The sequence below is a fragment of the Ammospiza nelsoni genome, chromosome 10 (genome assembly GCF_027579445.1).
Source record: "Ammospiza nelsoni isolate bAmmNel1 chromosome 10, bAmmNel1.pri, whole genome shotgun sequence".
NCBI lineage: Eukaryota > Metazoa > Chordata > Aves > Passeriformes > Passerellidae > Ammospiza > Ammospiza nelsoni.
In genome coordinates this window covers 9719114-9732881 of record NC_080642.1, presented here as the reverse complement: position 1 = coordinate 9732881, position 13768 = coordinate 9719114, and the positions used below count along the sequence as shown (strand labels likewise).

General features: G+C 40.4%; 1 protein-coding gene across 3 annotated transcripts in view; it reads left to right on the top strand.

The window, feature by feature from the left end:
- Positions 1-876: 876 nt before the first annotated feature.
- The window catches only part of LRCH3 (leucine rich repeats and calponin homology domain containing 3), a 61170-nt gene continuing 48278 nt past the window's right edge, over positions 877-13768 (top strand). For all 3 annotated transcript variants that reach the window (XM_059479771.1, XM_059479770.1, XM_059479769.1), the window contains exon 1: positions 877-1107. In XM_059479771.1, coding sequence (XP_059335754.1) covers positions 897-1107 — 211 coding nt within the window. In that variant the 5' untranslated portion in view covers positions 877-896. The remainder of the gene's footprint in view (positions 1108-13768) is intronic.

The following is a 13768-nucleotide window of genomic DNA, read 5'->3' as shown; positions in this document are numbered from 1 at the left end:
CCACCTTAATACTCTGACAAGGGAGCACTTACTGGAGCGGCGCTGTGGAGGCTCACTTCCATTTGAATGTGCCAGCTACTAATTAATGTTTCAGTAGCACTTCCTAACTCAGTGATTTGCTGTGGTGAGAGTGCCCGATGTGTCAGCGATTGCTGCTGTGACATGTCTGATAGCGAGAATCGCTGTCATCAACACCTTGTGCTGCAGGAGCAGCCCGAGCCCTTCCCGGCTCTGTGCGAGTGCTGTGCCAGCAGGAGGCACAAAGCACTGGCAATGCTGCTATCAGTTGTCAGGGCAGGACTAAATACTGCCTGCAAATAAATCTGGTAAGGTGTTAAATATTGTGGTTGTCTTGCTACTTGATTATTGACAGCCTTTGTTCTTCATTATCAGCTCGCGTGTGTTGGCTGCAGCATCAGGTGGGTTCAGTGGAAGGAAGCAGCAGGGGAAAATGGAATTTATTAAGATGTAGCAAAGGGTGTGGTCTTTTAATGTAATCAATCCTTAAGTTAAAAAGCGTGAAGCAGTTTTGCATTTCCCACTTGGCGGAGATCTGTGCGCTCTGCCCTTGTTTTGCTGCTGGCACGGGCCCGACACCCAGCAGCTGTGAGCGATGCTCACCCAGAAACCATCCTGTGACATCCCACATTGGCGGGAAAGCTATAATTTTTAACAGTTCCAGCAGGTGTCCAGGCGTGTCCGGAGAGTCGATCCCCTTGCACGCGGGCGGGAAGACGCGGCCCCGAGGAGCGGCTGGCCCGGCTCAGCCCGGCCCGGCTGAGGGGGCTCGGACGGACGCGGTGCCCGCGCGGTCCCGGAGCCGCCGGGCGGCGGCCGCGCATGCGCCCCTGCCGCGCGCTCTGGCATGCGCTGTCCGGCCGGGCTGTGGCGGGGAAATGGCGGCGCCGGAGGGCGGCTCTGCCGCGATGCCCGCGGCTTGTCCCGCTCCGCCCGGTCCCTCGGCTCCCGGCTCGTGGAGCCGCTCCTTGGACCGAGCCCTGGAAGAAGCGGCGATCAGCGGGACCCTCAGTTTGAGCGGCAGGAAGCTCCGGGACTATCCGCGGGCCAGCGCCGCCAACCACGATCTCAGCGACACCACCCAGGCTGGTGAGGGACAGGGCGTGAGGGGGGAATGGGAGCGGGGGCTCTCGGGGGCTCTGGCCGTCCTGGCTGCCTTACCAGCCCCTCGCTCGGGCCTGAGTCTGAGGTGACCAATTTGCTGTCTTCGTTAAATTGAAGCTGGTTTCGCCTCTTCCCTTCGCTCTCCGCCCTTCCTCTCCTCGGCTCTCGAGGCGTGTTGGAGGAGCTCTGGCAGGGTTCTTCCTTTGCCCGTCTGATGAGATCTCTCTCATTGAAGGGGTTTTTTTACTTTATCATCTCTGCTGTAAAATGTTTCCCTTTATGGGGAACTGTTTTAAAGAGCGTTGTGAGGTTTTTCTCGGTATTGCTGCTCGCTGCTGTGATTTTAGCTAGTCTTGTTCTTGCTCTGATACGTCTGTGTGTGAATGTGTGTATATACACATTTGTGTACCCCCTCACAATCTCTCATCTTGTCCTGCTGACACGGGAAACCAACTTCCCAAGAAGGGCTGTCAGGTGTGTATGCTAAAGAAACTGTTCTTTATAAACTCTATAAGCTCTTATGCTTCTATTATTGCAATTTCAAACAGCCATAAGAAGATATGAAAGATGCCATGAATATAATCACAGCCTTTGCTTTTTTTCCCCTGTATAGCATGGACTTAAGGATATTAAAGATTGTTAATTACTTTACAAGGTACAGTAAGCATTAGGGCTTTTGTTCTCTCTATTCCTTAAATGTATTCATAAGAATAGACTCAAAAACTGTACTTTGACTGTAAGTACCTTGATCATGAGTGAAAACACATGTGTGTTTGCATATTACTGTACGAGTTAGAGAGCTGAGAATTGGGAAATGAGAGTTTGTGCAGATGTAGAAGTCTTCTTAATACTTATGTAGATTAGATTTAGTTTATTTTGATTGTGTTTGTATAAGTGAAGTCAAGGTAACTTTAAAAGGTGTCAGCATGCCATCTGTTTGAAGCTTTGAAATGTAGACTTTTTAGTATTGTTGTAGCTGGAAAGCTTAGAAATAAGCTTCCAACATCACTTTTTTCAAGTTATCGTGTTTGTAAGTGCTGCTTACACTGTTGTGAAGTGATTCAAAATGGAACCTTCTTTAAAATTCTCTTGACTTCATACTCTGTCCTGTCACATGCTACTTATGCAAAAATCTGTCACTAACAAAAGAAACACTCATGAAAACTCAAACCTTGAGACAGCACTGGTTTGCTTGTCTTGAACACAGCTATACATAGAAAACACTTCTTGTTGGGATATAAATTTTTGAGGTGTTTTTTGTTTCTTTTGTACAAGTGCAGTTGCACAATGCATGTGTAGTGGACTAATCTGTAAGCCAACACAGCATACACATTTGTGAGGGGTTTGGGCTTTTTGTTTATAACACTATTCATTTACTGTACTCTTAAACAATTTGTGGGAATTCTTGTTCCCACCAAGGTTCCCATCTATTGTGAAGAATATTTGCATTGTAGTTGTTCAAGAAGCATTAAATGCTAATAAGCAGCAGTGCATGCCATACACTTTCGTGCTTTTATCATCACAATGAACCTCAGAAAAAAGCTAGAAGCTGTTCTTAAGTTGTAAAAAGCAAAGCTTATTGAGTGTGTGTGGGGACACACATTATGTTTAAATTCTCTGTTTTGAAGGCTGCTATGAATAACTTCATCTTCTGTCTTTTTTTTAGCGTGGTCTGTTGACTTTTTCATTTTTGTTTGGAATAATGCTGGGCAGAGATTTGTTCATGGGAGGCTTAAAATTCTTTTATACGGGACTAGCCACAAATAACATGATACAATGTATTTGTGTGTTAGGTGTTATAAACACCTAAAGTAAACACTTTAAACAACACCCCACCCTGTAGACTCCCAAGAGCCTTCCTATATGCTGTGCCACAGACTCTAAGCACGTGAGGTGCTGCGTGTCTGTGTTTCATGAAAATGTCTGGAATTGCTCCCAAATTACAAATTCAGTTACAAAACTGCAGACAAAACAACGATGTGCCAACCTTCCTCCTCATGTGCCTGAGCAGACACCTCTCTGGTTGAATCATGTACTGATACAGCTCATTCCCATTCTTGGAGCAATAAAAGTAACTGCATGTCAGTGTGAGCACATGGATGGGGATGAATCACATCCCTCGGTGACATAACTGCCCTGCCAGAAACCAGGATCTCCCTGGCAGCTGCTCTGAACACAGGTGAGCCAGCACAGCGGGTCAGCAGGAACGGGGTGTTGGAGATCAGGGGTTTGATCAGGTCTAGCTGGGTGCTCTGTGCGGATTTTGAGGTTGATGGTGGGTGATGTCAGCCATAACATGCATTTCCAGATGTTAAATCAACGGGAAGATCACATTTTTTTGGACCCTGTATGGGTTCAGATTTGACTAATAGTAACCCCGGTGCTCAAGCTGTAATAGCTTCTAGGTACCATTCTTAACCACTCACTAAACTGTCACCAGAGCAGCAAAACCAGGTCAGGTTTGTGCATTTTATTTTTGAACTTTATAATACAGTATTTCTTTTAGGTGGAAAAGTTAAGTTTGTCATTAATCATTTTCTTCAGTGCATAAACTTTTCACTGGGAAGTGGATTCTCTGGTCATGTCAGAGCCTTGGCTGCTTCTGGCACTGCTGTCTTCAGATGATGGAAACCCACATGGGACTTTTCAAACCGAGATCAGTGCTCGGGGTACTCTCACAACTGAGCATGTAGCTTCAGCAGGCAGGAAAGCACGAGTGGGTTTCTAGTTGTTTTGTGCTTTGACAGGAATTCAGATCCCCTATAAAATCAAACTGAAGATGGGATAGTCTGGAGAGCTTTGGCATGGATTAGCAGGAAGGTGACTCTGCAGTGTGTGATGCAGTCACACATCTTGTGCTCTCCTATGTGAGGGATGTGCAAGAAATGCAGTGCAGTAATAACTAATAACTTAGATATTGAAAGAGTATCTCATTCCTTTCTGTTCCTCCCTAACAGCTTAATTGGACTTTTAGAAAGTGAGCAGGTTTACAAAGCTCATTGATGGTGAAGAATGAGCAAGCTTCTTCATTATCAAATGAAGGATATGCTTTCATACTTGTTTTCTTTCATGCTTTCATTGAACATTCATTATCTCTCCCCATTTTATCTGAGTTACAACCCATTTGTTCATCCCACTCATGTTCTTGACCACAGAATAGTAAAAAGAAGGGCCATAAACCACCTGAGTTAAATGTGAAAGAAAGCACAATTGCATTTTGCCAGCACTAATGTAGATTGTGATGTCATTATTTGACAGCTTTCCCAGTGGCCTAAAGCATAGATTGAGCAGAAAAGTTATTTGTCAAACCTCCATGACAGCTGTAATTGCTTAAATCACTCACTGTCTCCATTTTTAAAGGAGAAGATGGGAATATGTGGGTTTATGCAATAAAAGAAATGTCTGTTGTATGGAAATTGAGTAAGATAATTACATGCAGCTCACTATGTCTCATTTCTGGAATATATTAGTAGTAAAGAAGGATAGAAAGACTCTGAACAGGGAGAATAAAATGCTCTGCTGTGCCTTTTCAATGGCTTTGCCAATAAGCCATCCCTGTAGTTTTATTCTTACTAGTTCTCCACAGAAATGGTAAAACCTGTCCATAGTGTCAGTAAATTTTCTATATGCCAAGTGCTTGCTTGCATCTGGAAGGATTGCAGTGAGTGTGTGAGTGTTCTGCACTAAAGGGTCTCACTGGTGTTTTCATTCCTGCTGCAAGTTCAGTTGATAGTGCCTAATGAAATGTAAAATGGCTCAGATAACACTGGCCCTGTTAGCCAAACATTTGTTCTTAAAGCCACAACAGCACAGTCAAAACCAGCCTAAAAGTATTTTTTTTTAATCTCTTTGGGTTACTGTATTTTGAATGTAAATTTATTGTGATCCTTAAGGTAACTGGGAAGGAATTGGGATTATTGTTTGTTCAAATCTCAGACTATTTGCTAGCAGAGTGTACCATTTTAATACTTAGATCATCTAAAGTTTCAGTATTAAAACCCAAAACCTAATATGTCAGTAGGGTCATTCAGATTCTTGGGATTGCATTTGTGTTTTTGTCTCTACCCTTACCAAAACCCAAAGAGAAATGCCCTGTGCAGAGGTTCTAGTAGCTGTAGGAGTGGGAAGGAGAGAGGATCACAACCCTTCCCTTGACTTTGGACAGTAATCCAGCTTTTTCCATTCAGCTGCATTTTTTGATCTTAGCTCCTACTTCTGTCAGTCCTTATTTAATTTGATTATTGCTCCCTTTTGGTTTTGTTCTTGTTGTGTGTCTGGTATTAGGAAGTCTTGATCTCATGTGGTCTGTGTATAAATCCTGGCAATTTTTGGCCTAATGGAGTTGTCTGAGAGTGGTGCTTTGGTCAATTGCTAAATTGAGGTCAGTTCTCTGGCTTTTTTTTTGTTACCATGAAAACCCAGAGATCAGTAGACTGTGGTAGTTTACAGTTCATTTTTGTTGGATGTGTTGGGATTGGATGGAGACCTGAGGACTGCAGTAATGCTCAGCTGCTCTTTGCCCACAGGAAATCTTTTTGCCTCACGTTTTATGGCAACTGGGAAAATGCAATCTGAGCTTGTGGCTTCTAATCCTTGTGGCAATAAAAGCAATACGTGACATGCAGAATGCCTTTGTTTAGTGAGTTTATCTTTTAAAACAAACAATAAAGTCCTACCATCAAATTTTACTGCCAGTGAATTCTTGTAAATGGTGCTCAGTAGTATTACATGTGTTTCTAGTTACTTCCCCTGTCTTCCCCTTCCTTGACTCCACCATGATCAGATTTAATTTTTTTAATACTGTCCTGACTGCATATGCCCTTGTGGTTATATTTTTGGAGATAACTGTACCTATATAAAGAGGGTAGGGATTAATAGTTGAATATATTGAGGCCTGTAGTCACATGAAGGACAAATTAGAATTTAGGGAAAAAATAAAATGTCAATGTTTCTTTCATGATGTTTCCAGCTGTGTTCTCCTGTGGTTATACCTGTGCTTGGAGGTAGGAAATTTATGCTGGGTAAATACTCCCTGAAGACTGTCATACATACACAGCCCAATGTGATCCAAGTTCTGTGCTGATGCCAAAAGGGGAGAACGTTCTGTCTTCATCTCCTGCTACACAGTCAACAGCAGCAATCCTGGTGCCTTCCAGCAAGCTGTTTCATACTGACCTGGCTGAAAATCCAGCCAGTAACTCTGTGCATCAAATCCTTGTCAGCTCACTGGGTTTCACGTGCATGTGAATGCCAGCAAATGGAAAGGATGGAAGCACTGCATGGATGGTGGGAGTGAGAAGATCTGTTTTGGCAGATGTGTAAGTTTAAACTGACTCTCACCAATTGTGAAATTACACCTTGACTCTGTTTTGTAACCTTTTATCACTGACCCGCTGTAAATTTGCTAATCATTTTCTTCCAAACAATCTTTGACTCAATGAGCATAAGAAATTTTTATTCTACAATATGGCTTATATAGTTGAATTTCATTCAGTGAAACTTTACTCCTGATAGGTTTGGCTCTCGTGCCTCCATTTGGCAAAATACATTGTTTTATGTAAGTAGTTTTAAACTGATGGTTCAGGTTTAGAATGCTGTAGATGTAATTAGTTTTGTCAGCAGAAGAACCAGCAGTAAAGAATTAGCTACAACAAACACTACAAATTATGTAGCACGTGTTAAAAATAAAATTACATGGTAGCTAACAAAAAGGCTGTAACTCAATTCAAGGGTTCTCTCTGTAATAACTAATCAGGCTTGGATCTCATGGTTTCTGATGCTGGCCAAACAGCTTGAATGAATTGCAGTTGTGTATTCATCTGAAGCCATGGGCTGTGCAGGCTGCTTTCTTCTTCATCTCCTGTGGCCCCCTCTCCAAAGTGGAGGGGTGGAAATCCATTCATGTTAGAAATGTCTTGTGGTTTGATTTATCAGAGCATCAGAGTTAAAAATATTGCCATAATTCCCTGAATTACAGATACTTAGAGAGGATGCAAAGGGTACAACATTGTGGTCTTGTCTTTTCACTTGAAGTCCCCAAAACTGTCCCAGTAGTCCTTGGCTTCAGCCTCCATCCTGCACTACAAACTGCTGCTTCCACTGGCAGCTCGGTGTCTTTGTTCTCTTCTAGCTGATCGTGTTCCTGATTTGAAAGTTAAAGCATTTACACTCATAGCCTTCTCCCAGTGAGCTTCAGGCACTCCAAAAGGAGAACATCCTGAAACCCCCCAGTTTGCTGTGCAGCCCAGGTGTTGGCTGCTGGAACATATGGTTTGTGACCATAATGTGCTCTGTGCACAGGGCAGGAGGATTAGAGAGCATCTATTCAGTTCCAGCCACCACGCCCACATTGTTCAGTGACCCATGTGAATTTTAGTCTCTTTATTCAGCTTATTGTTGAAACTTAGCTTTGAATACAGAAATGTGTTATTGTTGCCTTGGGCTTTTGGGTAGTGCTCCAGACTATTGAAAAGTTTTCAAACACTATTTTTCATGTAATCTCTGTGCAGTGAAGCATGGTAATGTTACTGCATTTTTTATGTATGAAGCTTGGAATGGTACAAAGTTTGAAAGCATCTTTTGATTTGGAGTACCAAATTTTAAAATACTTAGTGCCTGAACTTACAGGCATTATTTTAAAATGTAGCTTTTAATAAGTTCAGATGCCTTGGTGACTCCTTAGAAATACTGGAAATCAAGCCCAACAACTAGAAAAATGTGATTAATTGATGTCTTTTTGAAAGATTAGTTTAGAAAATTTGCTTAGTACTATGAAGGAAATATGTGGCACTGACAGTATGCAATCTATTTTTCCAGAGCAGCCTTCCCTACTTTCAGATTAACCATTCCTTTTTCTTTGTGTAATTCCCTGGCTTTTTTCCCTCATGGTTTTTCAACAACACTCCTATAAGACTTTGACTGTGATCAGTCCTGATTCAAAAAGTCTATTAGAACAGAAAAAATTGGAAGAAGAATGAAAAGTGGTATGTGGTTTTTAATGAAAGACGTGGGGACAGTAGATATGCACAGGAAACGAGCAATTAAAGTTCTGTGGGTATCTCTGATGATAACTTCATCATCCTTGTGTTTGATTTGGCCATGTTACCTATGTTTTTAACTGAGTGTTCTCTTTACAAAGTATCAGTGTGTTTGCCAGGTTGCTTTCCTGATGCTGAATTCTAAATTCAGGGTGGGTTTTAGTCAGAGATGCAGTCTGAATTCTCTAGAACAGTCAAGTGGAATAAAGCTGGAATCTGTGTGACTCCTCAGGACAGTTCAAACCTTTACATTTCCCTGAGGTGAGCCAGCAAGAGAGCAGGAGTTTGTCATTCCCTGGAACCTGTTTGTAGGGTGGCATCTGTACTTCCAAGTTGTACAAATGTCTGAGGGCAGAGGTGATGGTTTGATCAGATCTTTGGTTCTGTTTGGATCCTGTTCTACACGGGTTCCTCCCTGTGTTCATGTCACACATCTTGTTCCCAGCAATGTTTGTTACCTCAGTTCTGTCTCTTCTGCCCATGGTTTTTTCATCTCCTTTATCCCAACTTCCATGTCTTAGCACTTCCTTCTTTTCTTGTTAATCTTGCCTGGTCTCAAACACCTCTCTCATCACCAACTCCAGTCTTCTCACCCAAGTTGTTAGCATGAGATAAAGAGGAATAACTGGTATCTTAAATTTGGTAGGAAATATCTTTTAAATCAAATCAGAATATTAATTTTAGGATGCTGATGAGACAAGTAATCATTTGAACATGAGCTTAACTCATGATTACTATTATTTATGGTCACATATATTAATTATCTTTTAGTTCAGTCATAGACCAAGGCTTCTGCTGGTCTTTGAGCTGGTGTCAGTCACGCTGTTCTCAGGGACTGGGAGTCACTGAGCACAATAATAGCAGGACAATCAGGAGCTTGTCATTACACTGGTCCCCAGCTCAGCTATGGAATAAATGTTTTTGTAGAGGGCCACAACTGAATGTGGTTGTGAGCCATAAAATCTGCTGTTTCTTTTCATTCTGCTGGCTTGCAAAGGACTGGGGAGATTTGTGCTTAGCAAGGTAAAAAATTATCTTTGGAACCCATCTATGCTAAAACAGCAGGTCATCCATTGGAGCTGTGAACTTACTGCAAATATTCAGATGTTAAATATTCATGGCTCTGTTCTGCTGGGTGCAAATTGTGTCACATCATTCAGGGATGGCTGTGTGTCAGAAAATTGTTATAATTACCATTAAATGTTAGTGTGGAAATCCCAGGAGCTTCACTGTTGGTAGCAGCCATCAAACCTTCGCTGGTGATTAGCTCAGAGCTGGTGCTGTTGTTCTGGGCATGGTGAAGGAAATCACAAACACATTTCTGGTGCTCGTGATTTGGCTGTGAATTATGTAACTGAGTAATGCAGATGTGATATTTTAAACATCTGTCATTCTGCTTTCACAGATATGGTGAAATGAGAAATGCATCTCTTAGGTTCTTTTATCAGCATTATTGCATTTCAGTTTCTGTTCACAGCCCCTGTATTGCCCTGTAGTGGTTAAGAAATAAGTCTGTGGAAATTCCATTTGAAAAACACATTATCAGTTTGAAACCAGACTGCTTAAGTGGCTTTCCACATATAAATAAAATTAAATGTTATTCAGTTCATATTCCTTTCACTTAAAACACATTTTTCTTCTTTGGATGCATAAAACAACAGGCAAAAATACAGATTTTCATTAATAATGCAGTTGTTGTTCCATTGCTGCCAGATTTGCAGTATATAAATGGAAGAAAAACTTTTAACACTTTTAATAATGACTATAATTATTTCTGTCTAATTAGATTTTCAGACAGAAATGTGATTTTTTAAATTTTTTTTTAACTAACTTTGGCTGTACTCTTGCCATATGATACAGTTCTTTTCAATTCTTAACCATGCTGAAAATGTTACAAATAGAAATAGAAGGGTTTTTAGGAGCATGCATTGCAGGCTGTGTGAGCAGATTGTGGGATAACTCAAATGAGGTGTTGTTCTTTCTGGTTTGGGGAGGAGGTTTCATCTTCCAGTGAATGTCTACAGCACCTGTCCCTGGGGCTTTCTCAGTATAGGAAGGAGAAATGTGGCTGGTACCTGGCAGTTGTTAGGGATAACAAAAGCAAACAAACAGAGCTGAGGAGAGCCCTGAGATTTTCTGTTCTGCACTCTGTGGGCTGCCCCACTTCACCCTTGGAGAAGCACTTTGGACTTCTGTTTTCCTCAGCTGGAGGTGTTTCAGTCTGCTGAGCACTGGTTTCTGGTTTTATATCCTATTAGAAGAAAGTGTGTTCATATTTATAGTCTGCTTTCTAGATTGGCCTGTTCTGTTTCTATTCTGGACCATAAAGAAATCCTCCTATCATTGCATTTCCCAACTCTTTGTATCTTGCTTTCTGTTATGTGTGGTACATTCTGCTTCCTTCCTGTGTGCACCACGACATCCTTATGTCAGAGAATTTGGAGAAGCATTTAGAGAAGAACTTGTTTGGTGTATTGTTTTACTTCTCAGGCAAAAGCATGACATTTTAAAGCTGGAAAGTATAGTTTGTGCTCCATGAAGAAAGGAGGAAAAAAAGAAATTATAAGATATACCTTATGTTGGGGGACTTCTTTTTAATCTCATTTCAAGTTTTGTGTGGCACATAAGTGAATTCATTGAAACAGGTTTTTCATATGCCTTTGTATTTCATTTCCATGCCAGATGATTTGAAGCTCTGTGACTACATAATATCATAAAATTGCATGTTGTGCAGAAGAGTCATTTTTGGTGAAATGTTGGTATTAATTTTTAAAAGCAATGTCAAAATCCAGTGGCAAACTTTCATTACCAAAATTTTTTGTCAGTTTATGGCCACTTGTCTTATGGTCCTGCCACTCTTGCTGTCTTACTCTGTACCAGTGAAATGCAGAACTCTCCATTTCTTTTACTTAATATTTCTTGTCACAGTTACAACAGTTTTTCTTCTTTGCTGTAGGTGCTGTTTAAATTAAAAAAAATATTGTTTGTTATATACTATCAGGAGAAATACAAACAAAAATAGTTTTATTTTCAAATACAGTTTGTGGTGAGACTTTTCACAAGCTTCTCATTCTTGCCAGGGAGTTTTATTTTACTTCTGTTAGAAGCAGAGATGCATTTCTGTGCCTCTGATGATTTCAGGATAGATTTTATTCATCGTGTTGTGCTTACAATAATAAACTCAATATTAGTTTCAGGGCAAGAGAAATATTCTGTACTGCCACTGTTGTTAGTGCTTTATCATAACTTTTTTTTATATTACTTCAAATGTCCTGGTTGACTCACATTTTCCTACTCTTAATTTTTTTTTTTGCTTATCACTTCCATATTTATGCTGAAGTTAGATGAATCTTTTAATACTGTGTCATTTTTATGATATTGTTCAAATATTGCATATCAGGGCCAAGGATTTTTAGTGTGTAATCAGCCCTTCCAGTCTGCTCATTTGCCATTCAGTGAATATCAAATCTGTAGTTTCTTTGCTGCATCAAAGCCCTTCTCTCTTATATCCCCACAGCCTGTGTAGACTTTAAGAAGTTGTTAAAGCCAAATTATTTCCATTAAATCTGTTGACTAAAATCCAGGGAGTGATTTTTGCATTGGGACTATTTCTGTTGTTTGGGGTTGGATTTCTTTGGGATTTTTTTGCAGTTTCTGACTATTCATTTGCCTCATGTTCACACAAGTTGGAGGCTGTTGACCCTCTTCATACCAAAGCCTGTTATCCTAGAGAAGTTTTGGGAAAAGTGAGTGGATTTAATAAATATCAAATGTATGTTTTAACAACACTCATAATTTTTGATAGGAAAAAATAATAGATGGATCCAGAGTTTTGCACACAGACTTACAGTCTGGCAATACTTTCAGCTCAATTTTCAAAGCTTTTTTAATTTTCAAAGCTTTTTAAGTGTGTCTTGCTTTTTGGAGTTGAAAAAGCTGATTTTTTTTGAAGTTGAAAAAGTAGATTTTTTTTTTTACTTGGGTAATTCCTTTTGTACTTGAAGGAACTTTATCTAAAGGGCTGGGGGGATGAGTTCATTTACTGCACACTTCCCCTCAGTGCTAACTTTGTGAAGCAGTGTTGGAAAATGAAACCCTGCTCTGCTGGAAGTCAGTCAAGTATTTCAGGAGCAGGGGCAGAAGGCAGGGTCGTGTTCCAGGAGCTCTGAGTGCTCTCACACATCTCCAGTGTCTGCCTGTGGCCCTCTCTTAGCAGGGGTGAGGCACTTTCTCTGTTACTTGGGGATTTTTCCACCTGAAATTCTTACATGCTTTCAAATGAACACTTTTTATATTACAGTTTTATATACATGTACAGCTAAAAATAGCAGCAGTTGAAATAGTCATTATGAAATGGAATAATGGAGATCTCTGGAAGTGGAATTCTCATCGTTGTTGTGCAGTGTGGGCAGTGGCTGCACAGCTTCTCTTCTGAGGCTCAGTGTTTGTCAGGAATTCTCCTAGCAAGGCAAAAAAAGCTTTCATTTTGCTCAGTTTGCACTGAGCTGCTATAGATAAAAGTTTTCACATGTAGAAAACTGTTTCACTGAAGGACATGGAATGATAGAACCAACTAGCCAAAAATTTTCAAAGTGACTGCTGCAGTTTGAGATTCATTTTCATGACAGCTTCCTAAGAGCAATGTTTACTGTTAAACCTCAACTTAAGCATTTCCCTGAAGAGGAATGGTTTGGTTTGGATTTGAAAAAAAAAATCATTTGTGGTCAGATGAGTTTGGATTTTGTTTTATAAAACATGTTTGCTTCCAGCATTCATAATGTTAATTTTATTTTGTGAAAATAAGTGCATGCAATTCACCTCAAATGCTGACTGGAGAATGTAGGAATCGTTTTTATAACCTCGCTACTAGTTTTTAGAAGGCTTAGGGTTTTTTTTTAAAAAGTGAGGATGAATGAAATGGTGGCCCCCAGTCCTGTAGCCCTTGATCCCTGGTAATGTCTGCATGGTGTGGTTTTGACTGAAGGTGACTTTTATGGTTTCCTATTCAAAATTTATTTCATATTTTACACATATATTTTGGCAATTGCTGCCATTTATCTCCTCGTTTGGCTGTTCCCTCTGATAAGGGATATTTTTCATGCACATCCTATACTGTGTTTTATTCCTTGACACTAAAGTGGCTTGTACTGCACAGATGACTTTGTAAGACTCCAGCTCTCTCTCTAGAATTCTGGCAATAATTGTCCTATTGAAATTGAAGCACTGCTTGTGTTAAGTGTAACAGGCTTTTTTTGTTTGGGATGATGTCAGTATGAGAGATGGCCTCAAGGAGCCATTAAAAGAACATAGGACTTTTGACTGTTATTGACTTTTCTCCTCAGTAAAATACAGTTCTGCTGAAGATGGATCAGTGTCTGCAGTGGTATGAGATGTATTTGTTGCCTTTACTATGCAGTCTGAAGAATCTGTATCTCAGTGCCATAAATACAGAGGCACTCTATTAAGAATGTCAGAGAAATGCAGTAATAAGAGGCATAAAATTTTATAGAAATGCTTGCCTTTCTCTGAAAGTAATTGGCCTTTTTATGTGAAATTACTCACTTTGCTTTTTAGGACCTTTGAATTTTCAGTTCTGGTTTGTTTCTAAC